The sequence below is a fragment of the Triturus cristatus genome, chromosome 8 (assembly GCF_964204655.1).
Source record: "Triturus cristatus chromosome 8, aTriCri1.1, whole genome shotgun sequence".
In the NCBI taxonomy this organism is placed as follows: Eukaryota; Metazoa; Chordata; class Amphibia; order Caudata; family Salamandridae; genus Triturus; species Triturus cristatus.
The window spans coordinates 47357462-47373572 of NC_140591.1; the positions used below are offsets into that span (position 1 = coordinate 47357462).

Consider the following 16111-nt stretch of genomic DNA (forward strand, 5'->3'; position numbering starts at 1 on the left):
AGCTAAAACAAAAGACAGTGGTAAGATGGACACAATTACTTTATTTAATCACTTGTTTGAAAATGGTAGTAAAGCGTCCCCTACTAAAATGCCTCACTGCCAAAAGGAAGTCATATATTTGAAACACCAAATTGAGACAGGTGTGAGGAAGGTGTCTAAAGAATCTATCTCTGGTATTCTGAAAATGAACCCACCAACTACACAGAGAGAAGCGAGGATGCTTCTAAGAATGGTTGACTATTGTCATCAGTGGATTCCAAACTTTTTCTTGATTGCGAAGCCTCTACAGAGACAGACACCTGATGTGAGAATGACCCATGAATGCATGCAAGCCTTCCTGAAGCTCAGACACTAATTTTGTCCTGCGCATGCTCTAGAAATGCCTATTTTTGAGAACGATTTGTATTTTGTCATGAAATAGAAGGGGGCGCACTTTCAACAACAGAGATCTGCGAAAAGACCAATTGCATATTCTTCTGCGACACTAGATTCAGTAGCCCGACTTGGCCGATTAGCATGAAGAGTATTGCTGTAAGTACTATGGCAATTGTTCAGAGCGAGGCAATAGGGTATGCACTTATTGTGTTGGTTCCACAATCTGTTGAAATATTGACTCGTACATGAACTCTGTACCTCTCCATTAGCTTCTTAACTAAGTATGGGAAATCATCTTGGAGTCAGAACATTTCAATAAAACGTTGCAATATTCTGAATCCTGCCTTTGCCTAAGAAGAAAGCTGATGATGAAATTGATGATTGTGACCATGATTGTATTGATGTAACTAAGTTATGCGCCAATCGAAAACTAGACATCCCAAATTTAACACTTGAGTTGGTTGGTGTGATTTGTTTTGTGGATGGTTCTTGTCTGAGTTACCATCATGGAATCCTTTACGCAGCTTGCATATTGACAAATATAGTGGAGGTATCACACTTGTGTAATGTAAATTCATCACAAGTAGCAGATGTGATAGCCATTACAAGAGCATACTTTGTGGCTAACAAATTAAGTGTTATAGTCTACCCAGTTGGCCAACATATGAATGAACACAAAATAAGCAGAAGCAAAGGCAGGTACCTGCTCCTTGAGCCCAGCCTCACTCTACCCCCCACAGCATGACAATAACACATCGAACAAGCCCAGCAAATTGTGTATTGGTTCCACACCCTCCCATCCCCCTCTCATACCATGAACAGTAGAACCTTATCCTCTACCAAATGTCCCAGAGATCGGAAATGTTTTAACACAAAGCCTCTATAATCCACCCATGCCTGCCTAATCTGGGCGTGTTTTTAAGGAAAATCCCTTGATTTATATAATGTCACTTCTAAGCCCATACAGTAATCCATTCCCGTCTTCCATATGCCCAGGGAGGGGGTGGCCTCAACTTTCCATGTCTTTGCTATATCTCGCTTTGCCAGAGTCCGACACAGAAACAGCAGGGATATCTTGTATCTTTTGCTATCTAGACCATCAGTGACATGGAGAAGAATGAGTTTCACGTCCATCCGATAGTCAACATGACTTTGGAGGGAGTCCTGTCTTAAGGCAATTGTGGTGCTAGCAGGGTTTCATGTAATCCACTGGCACCCCAATACAGAATTGCCGTAGGATTTTGCCGTTACGTAATACCTTAAAATTGCCCCAAAAAATTATTGTTGTAAAATGTGCTGCACATAAAAGTGAAGATTACATCTTTTCACTGTGCACCAAGTTTGCAGACAAAGTTGCAGAGTGCTTTGTTCTTATGTGTATTTACATTGCCATTAAATGAGAATTCTGATACGTAAGTTGTAAATGTAACTAATTTCTTGCCAATGTCAGTGGAAACGTTTAAAGAATTTAAGGACCTGCAAATTAAACATCACAGAATGGAAAGAAAGGTTGGGAAGGAGCAGGATATACACCATATAAAATTATTTGTGGAGATCAGTTGATGGATAATTTGTGTTTCATGCACACAGAAAATGAAGATTGTTTGCAATAAGTTTAACCACTGGCAATCGCTTGGAATACTATTCAAACCCATTGTTCTTTTGCCTGCCAGGCCACCAGTTTGGACCCAGCCATATGCAATCCAGTCTTGACTGTGCTCTAAGAACAGTCATCCCTAACTGCCAGACCAGGTCCTCCCTGAACCAGAAGACAAGCAACCCAGAACCGGTTTAATCCGGATTGGGGTTTAGCAGTCGGTGTAGCTTGGTTCCGGTGGCCAAATGAGCACGGGACCCATGTCTCGGCATATATCCTTGCCAGTTAGGACGGTACATAAACACACAACAGGTGATGAAGGAATGCTTGCAATAAATCTGACCATTGCCAGTCGCTCAGGGTAACATGTCACCACAGTTTGAACACACCCTTATGCAAGTTAGTCTTGATCCTGCTCCAAAAGGAACAGCCCAGCCTGACCTTCCAGGCCAGGTCCTTCCTTAAACAGAGCAGAAGCAACCAAAGAACGGTTTCACCCTGATTGGGGTTCGTCAGTCGAGTATAGCTTGGCTCCACTGGCACAGTGAACACGGGACCTACCTTCTGGGCGTATACCCTTCCACTTAGGGTGATACATCAAACACACAAAAGGTGATGGGAGGAATGCTTGCAATAAACCAGGCATTTAAGAAGGCTCATTTTTGCACCTTTAGAGATTGTAGCTGAGAATAGGTTTTTATGCTCGCAAAGTTGAATAATTGCACACATAGGTTGAACTTTTAAATTGAAACGTAAAGCTGATGTAACTGTTCATTGCCCACATCTGTTTCCTGAAATTTAACAAACTGTTGAAGAACAGTTTTTGTTTACATCGTTTCAAGATTTCCTCACATCAGTTGGTTAAAGGACTATTTTTATTAAGGATCGCAAAATGTTGAATGTGTGATTTTTTTGAGAATTTTTTTATATTTTCATTTTGGAGATTAGGTCATTGAAAGAGTTAATTTTTTATGGAAAGCAGATGGCTAATAAAATAATTTTATGATTTTTAACTTAATTGTACCAATTGAAATCTTACTGAGTGTGTACGTCCCTGCTGGATATGTCATACAAATAGCACACAACACAATAATACTACTAAAGATACTGGGATAGTTCATAGAAATAGTTTCAGTGGAAATTATGGAGAACATTCTAATGCTAATTTACTTAGTGCTTACAAGGAGATAATGAATGTTCCTTATTGCCAAATATGCACACATCTCTTAACGTGTTTCAGAAGGTGTGTACTAAGGTACAACATCTGTTATTGTATGGGTTGTCCTGTACTGTGTTTATTAATGAACCAAGGGCCATATATATGAAGCATTTTATTGGTCGCAAACAGGCCAGTTCTCATAATCACCCTGTTTGCGACCAGAAAAATGCTTTTCGGATAGTACAAAGCCTAAATTGCAATTTGGTAACTTGTTACTGAATCCAAATTTGGGTTTTGCGATTCAGTATTTGGAAGGGGTGTGTCGAGGGCGTCCCTTCCAAATACCAAATCGCATTGGTATGCACGAATGTTTTGTGACCAAATTGCAGTTGCAAAACATTCACACTTTACCACCAACTCAAAGTTGGTGATGATGCATCCACAATTTGGAAGGCGTCTTTTCTTAAGAATAGGCAGTGGTCTCACGAAACACCACCTGCTCTTAAAAAATGAAAACAAAACATTTATTTTTTTATTGTTGAAACACATACTGTTTTCCTTTTAGGAAAATGGACTGCATTTCAACAAAAAAAGCCTTTATTGAAAGGCAATCACAGACATGGTGGTCTGCTGCCACCGTCGCTCTGATGGCTGTGATTCATGATGGGTCGCAAACTGTGACCTACCTCATTAATAATCATGAGGTATGTTGATTTGCGACCCACTAGGAGTTGCAAATAGGAAACAAAAAGTTTCATACATAGCAAATAGTGATTTCCAAATAGCAAGTTGGATAAAATCACTATTTTGAGATCACTGTTTCTTTTCTTTGCACATCTGACCCCAAGATTCTAAAGATATACATTGTGAACACGTTGAATGAAGAGAGTGAAACCAATTATGAAAGTGTGAAACATGGAATGATTCAGTTGATTTTAGATATGGTTGGTGTATTGATTCCCCCAATTGGTGTTGCTTTGAAGGATGTTAAGATTTTAAACTTGTCTACTTCAGTGAATGTTTGGCTACTAATACTGCAGGGGTATTAACCAAGATTAATGAAGAAATGTTTGCCATTTGTACAGTGGTGATACAGAATAGGCTCACTATAGATATGCTTTTGGCAAAAGAAGGTGGCATTTGTTGTTTAATTAAGATTCAGCAATGTTGTACGTTTGTGCAAGATAATACAGGACCATTAAAAAGTATATTAATGATATAACTAACATTTCAAGTATGGTTCTTTCTTTGAGAGAAAGTGTGTGGGAAACTAGGTGAATTGCTCAGTGAGATTAGTAAGATATTTAGGAAGATGGGTGAATAGATTGGTGATGATTTACTGAAAAGAATATTAAGAACTATATTAATTATAACATCTATTATAATAGGCATAGTTATTTGCTTTAAAGAAGACCTAAATGTGTTTCTGAAAGAAGAAAATGACCGAAGAAGGCAGGAGGAGATCCACCATAATGAGATCAAATCCAGAGTTTGCGATGGTTTTAAAACCTTGAAACCTTGGAGAAGTAGTTGTTTGAACCAGTAATGATGAATGAAGTGCTATATTAACGTAGTATGATCATTGCATACATTATCATAGAAAGGGAATGGTAGCGTATTGGTATTTATTAGAAAACAATGCTTAATTCAGATGAGCTTAAGTTATCATGACTAAGCCACAGCCAGCTTGCATTGACATCAATTCATATTCACAGAAAGAATTGTGGACTTTTTTGTTTCTTTCCAAATGCATGTATTTCTTTGTGTGATTTTCCATTTTAGAAAATCAGCGAGATAGAAACCTTAGCCTTGGTGTTTGTACTAATAAATTGTATTACATTGTGTTACTCTTGAGGAAAAACACTAGTGAACTGGTGGTCGTGCAAAATGAGGAACTGAACATAAAGAAACTAGAACAGATCAAGTATAGAGTGTAACTATGATCAACTGATCTAAGTGTTGTTGATAGAGATAGAACATTGAACTCTAGATACGGATTCCCATCAACTGCCAAGGGAGGCCAGTGTCATCACTTGGTAGTCCTTCCTTCTTGTTACTACTCCTCCAACCCAAGAGGCAGATGTAGCAGCCAAGATCAGAGTAGAGTACAAGTTCGAGAGAGAAATCGACCAAGAGTGGCCATATGTATTTCTGTTGAAGGGTACTATGTGTAGTAAGTGCAGTGCAAGTGAAAACTTTAAAAAGGGAGTTGGACAGAAGAAACTATGTTTAATGAATATCTCTGTACCAATCCTATTAAAAAGGCGTGTAGCGGCAACTTTTAACAAATAGGTTGCGTCATATAAGGGTCGACTAGTTTCAGCCAGAAGGGAATGTGTTCCCGGCTTTCTTCAGGACCAATACATAATTGCTACTGCAAGTGATAAAGAAAAACAAGAAAAAGTGACAAGTTGTCCAACAATACAACCTGGTACCTATCGACCTCACGGCAAGTAGGGTGTATTTCACTCCTTACTTGCGTGAGCGTCAGACCTCACCTCACCCGGTGACAACTCAGGTAATTGAGACCCCGCCCTCTCCGTCGGTGCCTCGGTCCTTCCTGTGTTTCCCACAAACACAGGAAGGACCGAGGCACCGACGGAGAGGGCGGGGTCTCAATTACCCTACTTGCCGTGAGGTCGATAGGTACCAGGTTGTATTGTTGGACAACTTGTCACTTTTTCTTGTTTTTCTTTATCACTTGCAGTAGCAATTATGTATTGGTCCTGAAGAAAGCCGGGAACACATTCCCTTCTGGCTGAAACTAGTCGACCCTTATATGACGCAACCTATTTGTTAAAAGTTGCCGTTACACGCCTTTTTAATAGGATTGGTACAGAGATATTCATTAAACATAGTTTCTTCTGTCCAACTCCCTTTTTAAAGTTTTCACTTGCACTGCACTTACTACACATAGTACCCTTCAACAGAAATACATATGGCCACTCTTGGTCGATTTCTCTCTCGAACTTGTACTCTACTCTGATCTTGGCTGCTACATCTGCCTCTTGGGTTGGAGGAGTAGTAACAAGAAGGAAGGATTACCAAGTGATGACACTGGCCTCCCTTGGCAGTTGATGGGAATCCGTATCTAGAGTTCAATGTTCTATCTCTATCAACAACACTTAGATCAGTTGATCATAGTTACACTCTATACTTGATCTGTTCTAGTTTCTTTATGTTCAGTTCCTCATTTTGCACGACCACCAGTTCACTAGTGTTTTTCATATGTAAGGATAGGGGATTTGAACTGTTGTTTTGGTCATTAAACTTTTCCCTTAGACCCTTTTCCCTTCGGGAATTAATGTTGATATTACTCTTGAGGAAACCATGTTCAAGATGTTCCTTTCTCTGTAACTGTCAAGGCTTTGTCTTTGCAACTTCCAAGGCCTTTTGCCCAATCTTTTTAATGAACTATTCATTGACTTAACTGTTTATCGTTTTTCGGAGCTCCACAAATATCATGTAATGTCTTCTTTTGCAATGCACCCCTCATTCATTAATATTCAGTGAAGTAGGTGTTTCTAGATAGATCTTTTTGAATGTATCTTATCTTTTAGACCGTTTATTGACTTACTACAGTGATACATTGCGAGTCCTAATAGTTTATTTGTCATATCTCACCACTGGGTAGGTGTTATTTCTGCAACTAAAACCCTATAAAAGATGATAGTTTGGGGAAATGTGCCAGACATTCTTGGTCATTCTATCGAGGCAGACTCTTACTGAACTATTCTTCCAGATCTTTCTACTTACTTGCTTTCGAGGTTGACCTTAGGTTGATCCTCTCGTATTATTTTGGTTTACTAATGAGACTTTTATTGCTAATGAAATAAATGATCTTAGTGTTTTATTAAACCCTAATGATTTTGACTTTGAATATTGTCTTGTAAAGGTGTTCTTTTTTTTACTCTGGACTCAGTCTTACGAAAACGCTGACAGTCTAGGTCCTGTGCATCAACCCTCTTAATTATTTTAATCAGAGCATCGACACGTCTGTACACCTCACTGGGACCCTTCACAAATCCTATTTAGAACATTTGTAACAATGGATTGTTATGTTTACATTTCCACAAAGCAAACATGAGCTTTCCTTGTATGTCTAAGGCCCATGGCCGGTTAGGATATATGATTTATCATACTTAATTTACTGTTTTAAGTTGTTCTTATATGTTTTAAAATAGATTCATTCTATACAAACAGTATAGTGCATTGTCTCCATGAAGCAGTAACTGTCCGGATAACACCTACCTCTCCAATCACTTGTTGACTGTATCCTTGCCTTTGACCCTGTACAGTGCTCTCTGCCTTCCGTCTATATTTGCACTACACAAATGCTACTTACATACTTGCATGTCAGAGCGAGTAATCAAGATAAACAAATAACATACAAATGCCTCTAATGTAATCTTATGGTTGTTGTGCCATTATTCACGTGCATCACTCACTTTGTAAATGCAAACTATACAATGTGTGAATACTTCTTGTTCCCATTCCAGTAGCTTGGTTAAGCTGATGATGTGAAAGTAAATAAAAGCATTTGATATAAGTGTTGCAACAGAGACACAAAAAGCTAGGTGTCATACATAGAGAGTCAGACTGTAGTCAAGGTGGCTAGGTTTATGTGACTGTTCCATAGAGTGTATTCAAGTAGGCCCATCACAAATGGAGAGGGATGGTGACCTGGTCTTCATAAGGCCACCAAAGCTGCAGGGCAGAGTGGCCACTGCCTTCATTGACCACAGGGCTGTTCTGTTGCTTCAATTGGGTCTGGGATGTAAGAGGTGTCACTATTCATAGTTAGAGACGGCAAAATGGCCCTGTCACTTGAAAATGTGATCCCTGAAGTTCTCTCACTTGTAATTTATGAACACTGGTAAAATACAATCTACGCAGGTTTGGGCACTAGAATATATAACTACTGATAGCCATAGAGTCTCTTGGAAGAAGCCCATTGGCATTCACATACAATAAACAGTGAAAACAAGAAACCCTACATGTGATCGATGACACAACCAGTTAGGACTTGCCCTACTTATTTAATGCATGTCTCTACACCGTTCTACGTAAGAGTTTCAGAATATGACATAATGCATATAATTAACATCCTTCTTCTAGGCGCTGCATACATTCCAAGATGTTGTTGCCTGTTTCTCAAACGAGGAGTGGGCGCTTTTACACAAATGGCAGACGGATCTTTGTGGAAATCTGATGAAGGAAATTCAACAAGTCTTGATGACTCTGGGTAAAGTTTTATAAAGTTTGCACACTCTAAAAATTAAAATACACTTTCAAAGTGTACAATTCTCAAAATAATGTTTGAAATTGTTCTTTGAATTTTCTTTTACTATTATCATTATTACAGTTGATTGTTCTGTAATTATACTCATTCCTAGAAATATACAAGATGAGCTATGAAGTCAACTACGATATTTTTCTCAGTGTAGGACATGAAAATAAATTGTCTCTTATTGAGTATTTGACTGTCGGCTCTGACATCTCTTTGCATTAACTTTGGTCAGTGCATCAAAGCAAACATAGCTGTGGGGCAGAGTATAGGTGATGTATGTGGGGCAGCAGTGACAGTGGAATAGGTTAACAAGGTACCATCTGATGGGGTGGTCACAGAAAGGGGTCTGTCTTGGAAGATGATTAAAGTCCTGGTTGCTGCATGTTTTTTTTCTTCTCCTCAAAGGGTAGAAGTGCTTTCTTTGGAGCCTTTGTAGTCGGTGTAGCTTTATCACATGTATGATGGTGCAATACCTTTACATTTTATTAAAAAGTAGTTTTGTAGGAACCTTATATTTTATAGAGGGTTGATGTGCAGGCTTTCATATCTGCATGGATGTTTTCGGGTGGGGTGGTGGGGGAGTAAGCATCTCATTTGATCATAGGCAGCTCATATGCAGTAGAGAGTTCACTATCCTGCTGCATTCTTACATTGGTTAAGTTAACTATTTGCTGTTTGTGCAGATCATGTGTTAATTTAAACTGATGTAAGCATGCATAGTAAAAGGTAAGCATGTCTGCTCGTTCTAGTGCTTACACAGTAGAAAGTGTACCACACTATTCAACCGCATGGTAGCACTTGCAGATGGATGCCGTCATGATCTACTGCAGTGTGAAATGTCTGTTCCGCTATCCGGGTCAGAACAATGACGGGAGCACTGGTACCCAGGAGAGCGAGAAATAAATTAGGTTGTCCTCTGGATCCCCTTGCTTTCGAAAAGAGCTGTACTTTGAAGGCTTTCCCTAAAAAGATAAGTCAGATTAAGCCTCTAATGTGCTGCCAGTATTCTAATGCCAAAGACATACATTTTGCTGGCTAGATTAGCACTATAAATTGTTTTTCTCAGATCAGTTATGTTGTCCAGTGCTGGGGTTTCAGTGTTAATTTTGAAGAAACTATGGATAGTGACTGTGACTTGTTTCAGTTGGGTTGCAGGAAAGGTGTTGTAGACCTGTCTCAATGTCAACCTCCATTTTAATGTTGTGCTGTCTCCTACAGATGGCCTTGATATAACTCCCTTCCATCAACACATTGAAGGTTCTGTGTGGCTCCTCCCCCTCAGAACAGTGTCATAGACCCTTCTGTTCACCCTCCACTCGCTTTCACTCTTCTCTGCTCTCATACTTCTCACACTTTCCAATCCAGCTTCTTCCCTCACCCATCTTACCAACACAACTGTCAAACCTTTTCACCCATCACCCTCACACATCAACAAAATGGCTGCTACTGCAACTGAAATAACCATCTAGCCCTTACCCTAGAATGGACCATCACCACAAACATTCCACACACAATTACTTATACCAGCTATCAGTCATACCATATTGTTTATTTATTGTGTTGGTGGTCTAACATTTGCCCTTTTACATGTAAATAGCCATGATAAAGTCTTTACATGTACCTCATCTTAAAGTTTTGATAAAAGTGTTCTTATGCCTCATCCTACAGACTGTCCCAATATGTGGTAATAGAAGCCATTTCCTAGGCAGCTGGGACGCCCTTCATTTCACTTATCCCACTCTTCAAACACTCTTGAGCCATGAGTCTGTACATCACTTACATCTCTTTTATTTTATATACAGGTCCTATGATTGCAAACTCAGTTTTTTCATTGAGAGCAAAAGAAAATGAAGGCCTGTACCCAACGGACGATGACTCCAGCAGACAACTGAGTGAGGACCATTACCTGAAAGAGAATGGTACTGGTGTTTCTTTAGTAATTGGCCAGAATGTTTATCTTGCAGTTACAAATTGTGCATTAATGCTCGCTTACAGAGACAACCATGAACGATCATATATGTACGCAGGGACGGACCCAAGCACACTGACCTATCATTTTTTTTTTCTTTTTTTTTACAATTGATTACAGAGCTCACAGTTATCGAACATTCATCCTGGTGCTAAAAAATAATCACACATCTGAAGAACTGGAGAGGAAGTCTAAACTAAATCAGGAAAACCCAGAGCAAACGATACCACAAGAATTTGCATCACCAAAGATAGGACACAAATTCCATAGTAAAATAGAACTCTCTGGGACAGATGTACGACCAGTGTAAATTGCGAGTCGCAATTTGCACTCGATTGCGAGTCGCAATTTACAATGTACAACCTTTTCAGAGACACTGATTGCGATTCCCAATGGGGTCGCAAAATGCAAGCCTCATGAATATTAATGAGGCACTCGCAATTTGCGACCCCATTGTGAATGGCTGGCCCTCCAAGGGATAGTGGCCTGCTGGGCTCAGCAGACCTCCATGTCTGAGACTGCTTTTAAATAAAGTAGTTTTAAAAAGAAAATGCAGCCCGTGTTCCTTAAAGGAAAACAGGATGCATTAAAAAAAATGAAACGTTTTTGTTTAATTTTTTAAGGGCAGGTATTGGTCCCTGGGACCACTGCCTGCCCCTAAAAAATATTTTCCCCTGGAGTTGCAAAGTGGAAGGGGTCTCCTAAAGACACCTTCCTATTTGCAACCGCATTACCACCCTCCTTGAAGAGGGCGGTAAATTGCGAGTGCTTTGCAACCGCAATTGCGGGTTCAAAACATTCGGACATGGCTTGTGAGTCTCTATTAATTGTGAGTTGCGAAACAATATTTTGCGAGTTGCAAATTATTTGCAACTTGCAAAATCGTGTTTGTACATGGCCCTATCAGAATTGGCATGCGCAAACGTGTCACAAACCCGTTTGCGCATGTTAAATCTCGGCGTACAGCTGGCCCTCTGTGAGCAATGCAGAGGTACTTCGATGACACTTTCCACTCCTTTGGCAGCCGGTGCAGTGCTCTACAAGCCTCTGACAGAGGATCAAATTTACAGAGGTTTTCGATCACTAATAGTAGCAAACAGGTCCAAAGAAATAAATATAGCAACCGCTAGACTTGTCTTGATCTCTTCACATGCAATATCCATCATAGATTAATTTCTCTGCCTGGAACGAAAATTCATCTGCCAGGCATCTAGATTACAGACTGCTCCAAGATTTTAACAGCTTCTCCAGTGGCATTGCTCGAACAGAGAAAACATTGACAGGCCAGCCGGTATCATTTGGGTCTAGCACAGACATTTTAAAAGAACTTTTCTACCCGTAGCTGCCACACCAGGCACTGACCTGGCAGTTAAGCTGGTATTAAACATTTGAGCATTGATAATCCATATGCCACATTTCTGAACATAGCCATGTGGGCTTGGATCTTTCTGGGGACTGTATTTGGGGCTTGAAATATAATGTCTACCTCGTCTTCTGAGTTAAGACAAAAAGATTCCCACAGCTGCCTAGACCAAACTCTGGACTGACGTTAAAAGAGGGGTTCATCAGCGAGTTGTTCTCATGTAATACTCTCATATATTCATCTCAAGTTAGATGTAAAACTAAGTTGCAAAACAGTCGTAATTTTCTGCCTGTGGGTTTTTTCCACACAAATAGTTCACCTTAGCCTTTGTAAGCTCTTTTTTAGGTCTCGCCTGAGCCAGCGCTCATGAACTGCTCTGCGAGGCTTCTAGTAAGGACTTTAAACTCGGACCACACGCTCGTGCGTGTGCTTTCTTTCTCTCTCACGCTATTGGCCTTTTCGTGCGTCTTTCTAAGAAAGACCGCACGCAATTGGCCAAAGGCGGGTGCATGTCCTGCCTTTTCTCCAAACGTTAACTCCCCTGGCCTAGGGAGCTCTGGAGTGAGCAGCAGCACGACCGGATGCCAGCTGCATTCCTGACATTCCTTCCCGGCCGCGCCTGTCTTAGAATGCAGATGTATCCTGCAGCTTGTAACTAGAGACCACGTGCGTTCTTTGTAATTTACTTTGCCGACATTTCAATTGCTTAACATTTATTTTTTGTTTACAAAGTGTATGTTGTTTGGAAGCTTTAGTTTGTTAAAGATATGGTGCTATTCACTAATCTCCCTTGCACTTTCCTTTGCTGTACTTTGCTGTTGTTATAAAGTGTTGTTCGATTTACATTTTGTTGTTGTTCAGCAAGTTAAAATAGGTGAGCACACAGGCTTTCCTAAAGATGCAGTTAAAATACTGACCTTTAATCTCGAGTATTTATTATACAATATTCTGCTGTGTTTGTCTTTCATGTTCACGCTTATCAACACAAACTTCAGACTCCTTTTCATAACACTCGTTTACGTGGATGCAGCTTAACTCTGGTAATTCAGTCTTTTCACCAAAGGATCTCTATTTCCAGGTTCCATATCGTTGTATCCCAAGATTTTGCTTCTTTATGGAATCTGCTTTCTAGGCCAGCTGTGGGCAACAGACGCAAACATGCAAAGCCTTACCAAACCTTAACCTAAAAAAAGTCAAGGTCTACGCAGATTCCATGCTAAAAATCAAACCCTGAAAAATGTGAGGAAATGCCATGAACGTGCAAAAAAAAATACAATGACTCAATTATCTGCCTAAAAGACTCTACCAATTATATGTGAACCTTGCATGTTTGGGCAAAAATTTTACGAATCATGCACGATCAATGAGCATCACACAGACCCACATGTATGAATTGATAAATACTTTCTATAGATTCAGGAAGATATTGCTGTCTACAGGTGCCAATGATAAACAGAAGTCAAAGTATAAATGAATACACGGTACTGAATAACAGTTCATGAATGAAGGATTTATACCACATCTCAAGCCGCTCTTTAGTCAAGCGCCCCTGGTTTGTCATTGTTAAATTAGAAGTCTAACCATCTGTTTTAGCCTGCTCGTGAGCTATGTTTGGTTCTGGCAGGAACAGACTGTTCAAGAAGTACATTTTGATCTGTAAATTGTCAAACTACTTATTCTTTTACCCAATGGCAGATTATTGCATTCATTATGAATCAAACCTTCTATGTCAGGCTGTATTTTTTTCCAAACTAGTATACGGCATATCAGTAAAAGCTGATTAAAAGAGAAGAGAATTATTTCATGATTTAGACATAAATCCATTGGTAGCATATTGTGTAAACCTATAACGTAGATAGATCACCGAGTGATGAAATCTCTGCACACATGCTGGTTGAAGGTTTACTTCCCAGTCACGCTGACTCAGCGAGTCTACCTCCCGAGATTGATGAATTGAGTACCATCGATTTGGTTACTATTAAAAACTTGTTAGAGTGCTATAAAAAAGATTTGCAATACCAAGCACTTCTTTATTATACTTTTTTAACATACTACACAGCAGCCGCACTGCTCCACAACATAGTTTAAAAACAAAGGCAAAGCCAAAACCTTTGGCTAACCACTAATAAGGTCCAAAAGGCGAGACCTATTGGCTATGCCAATGCTTGTTGAATAACTTTAGTTGACTTTTCGTAGGCTAATCTAGTGACCACCATATAGTCTTTGTGTGAGGCCTATTCTGTTTTTTGCATTGAGCACTCGAAGCATTGGCAAACTATTTTAGTTCTGGCCCCACAAGAGTAGGTTTCTTCCTGAGATCCTTGGTGCTCAAAACCTCTTAAAGGGTGGAGGATGACTCGCTCAGCATATCATTAAGGTCTGTCAGACCACCCACCTAAGCCTTTCCTTAGAAGTCTACTTGCCCGCATTTAGTTCCAGCTTCCTCCATAGATGTATCTCAGAGGTGTGGACTCTTAAACTATCAGGTTTAACACTAAAGGGCAGCTAGATGGAAGTCAGTTTGTGATTTGTCGAGCACAACATGGTAGCACTCTTTATGGGAGCGAGAACATCTGCATGCACGCTTGCGCCACTTTAAAAGGCTCAAGGCTTCAAGAGCTTTGTGAAACTCTTGAGCTCTAGATAGATATTGTTGCTGCACTAAGTGAAATAAATCACGCTTGAATGCATTGAAGCTGCAGTAGTGTTTTTATTCAGTTTACGGCTAGTACTACCTTACTGGATAGGAAACACAACTTTGTGGTGATGTTCAGGGTTTCGCTACCCCACCGCGCAGCTCATCGTAATTAAGAGGCTTTCTGTCTTGATTCGCCGACAGAAAGAAGTTGGCCTACCTCCTGAAGACTTCAGAAACAATTTTGCAGAGGTATTACCTTTGCACTTCAAGAGTGGAAGAACATTGTATATTGAACTAAACAGGTACTGACATGTACTGTTATATTGACAAGTGCATGAGGTTGAGTGCTTTAAGTGTAGTTTGTTTCTCAGCCCTACACGGAATTTATTCCATATGAGACAGCAAGAGAGCATTGTTTTATCATAACTGTATACAGGGCATTAATGGATTGTGTACTGCAAAGAAGGATGCAATGTTACTACTTTTTTTCAACCGCAAAGCATTATGGACATTGAAGTCCTTGGAAGTACTGAGTGACCGTGTACCTTTAAAAATGCTTGCATGTGAGTCCATCCTTACAGTCTGAACTTGCAGGACATTTTAAAACCGCAACTGCTCTTTGCATTGTGCATATGATTAAGACCTGGCTGGGTCGAAACGTGTCATGCTATGCTGATCGACTGCCTGCCAAAATTCTACTTTTACCCACTCTTAATTGGAGGGCTTGTTTCTCACACGGTGGGAAGTGTGTGCGTTTGCTTGTGCTGTATTAAGCATTGATTTTGGTTCCAAGCCTGACCCACCTGGCTGGGCGTCCTTTTATGTCAAGGCTCTTCTGGAATATAAGTTTGATAGTGCATCAATTATTCATACATGTATTCATATGATTTATCGTGTGTGATAGAATTTAGGGAACAAAATTATTATATGAATTCTTGCATTTTACATCATTCATCCTGAGACTTACTCTTCAAAATAATCAGAAAAGTGTGTTTAAGCCTTGTACAGATAAGTATTAGGCACAGAGGAATATTCAGATTTCTTCCTGTGAGATTGGTTCCCATGAGCTGAGCTGCAGCCATCCTTAGTGAAGGCCATCTACTTCTTTGAGCCAGTATAGCTTTCCATATTATCTGCATTAGATTGATACATTGCTTTTAATTAAGCCTTAAAAATATATTTTAAAAAAAAGGCTCATCTAGAATATGAATATATATATATATATTACCTACTGGCGGTCGCCAGTAGGTAGTTATAGTTAGGATCACGTTTCCATAGGAAATCCGCAACATTCTATTTTGAATAACTTTGGCGCCGGTCGACGAATCCTCGCGAATTTTTCAAAATAGGTGGGGCGCTACGCTCCGCTCCTACCGTGAAAGTCTCGGGGGGATTCGTCAAGCGGGGGCTGAGATAAAAGGGGGGTCCCAAAACGCGTTTTTCCCATGCATTTTTCCATAGGACCTTTAGACACAGCTACAGCCCGAACGGCTGAACAGAATTACTAGGAATTTGGCAGAGAGGTAGTCCTCAGGTCAAGGAAGTGCCTTTTGTAGGTTTGGTGTAAATCTGTTCAGTAGATTCTGAGAAAATAGCCTTTAAATCAATATATATATCTGAGCCAGCTTACCGTACGCTTACCGTACGCTTACCGTACGGTGGCGTGCGCGAGCGCGATTCTGATTGGCTCTTAGATCTTAGTAAACATTCTAATCGGCCG

At 40.0% G+C, this 16111-nt stretch overlaps 1 protein-coding gene across 2 annotated transcripts in view; it reads left to right on the top strand.

Moving 5' to 3' along the window:
- Window positions 1-16111, top strand: part of LOC146799990 (uncharacterized) — a 190837-nt gene that overhangs the window by 38375 nt on the left and 136351 nt on the right. For both annotated transcript variants that reach the window (XM_085620926.1, XM_085620927.1), the window contains exons 2-3: window positions 8250-8376; window positions 10224-10340. In XM_085620926.1, the coding sequence (XP_085477052.1) occupies window positions 8250-8376; window positions 10224-10340 (244 nt within the window). The remainder of the gene's footprint in view (window positions 1-8249; window positions 8377-10223; window positions 10341-16111) is intronic.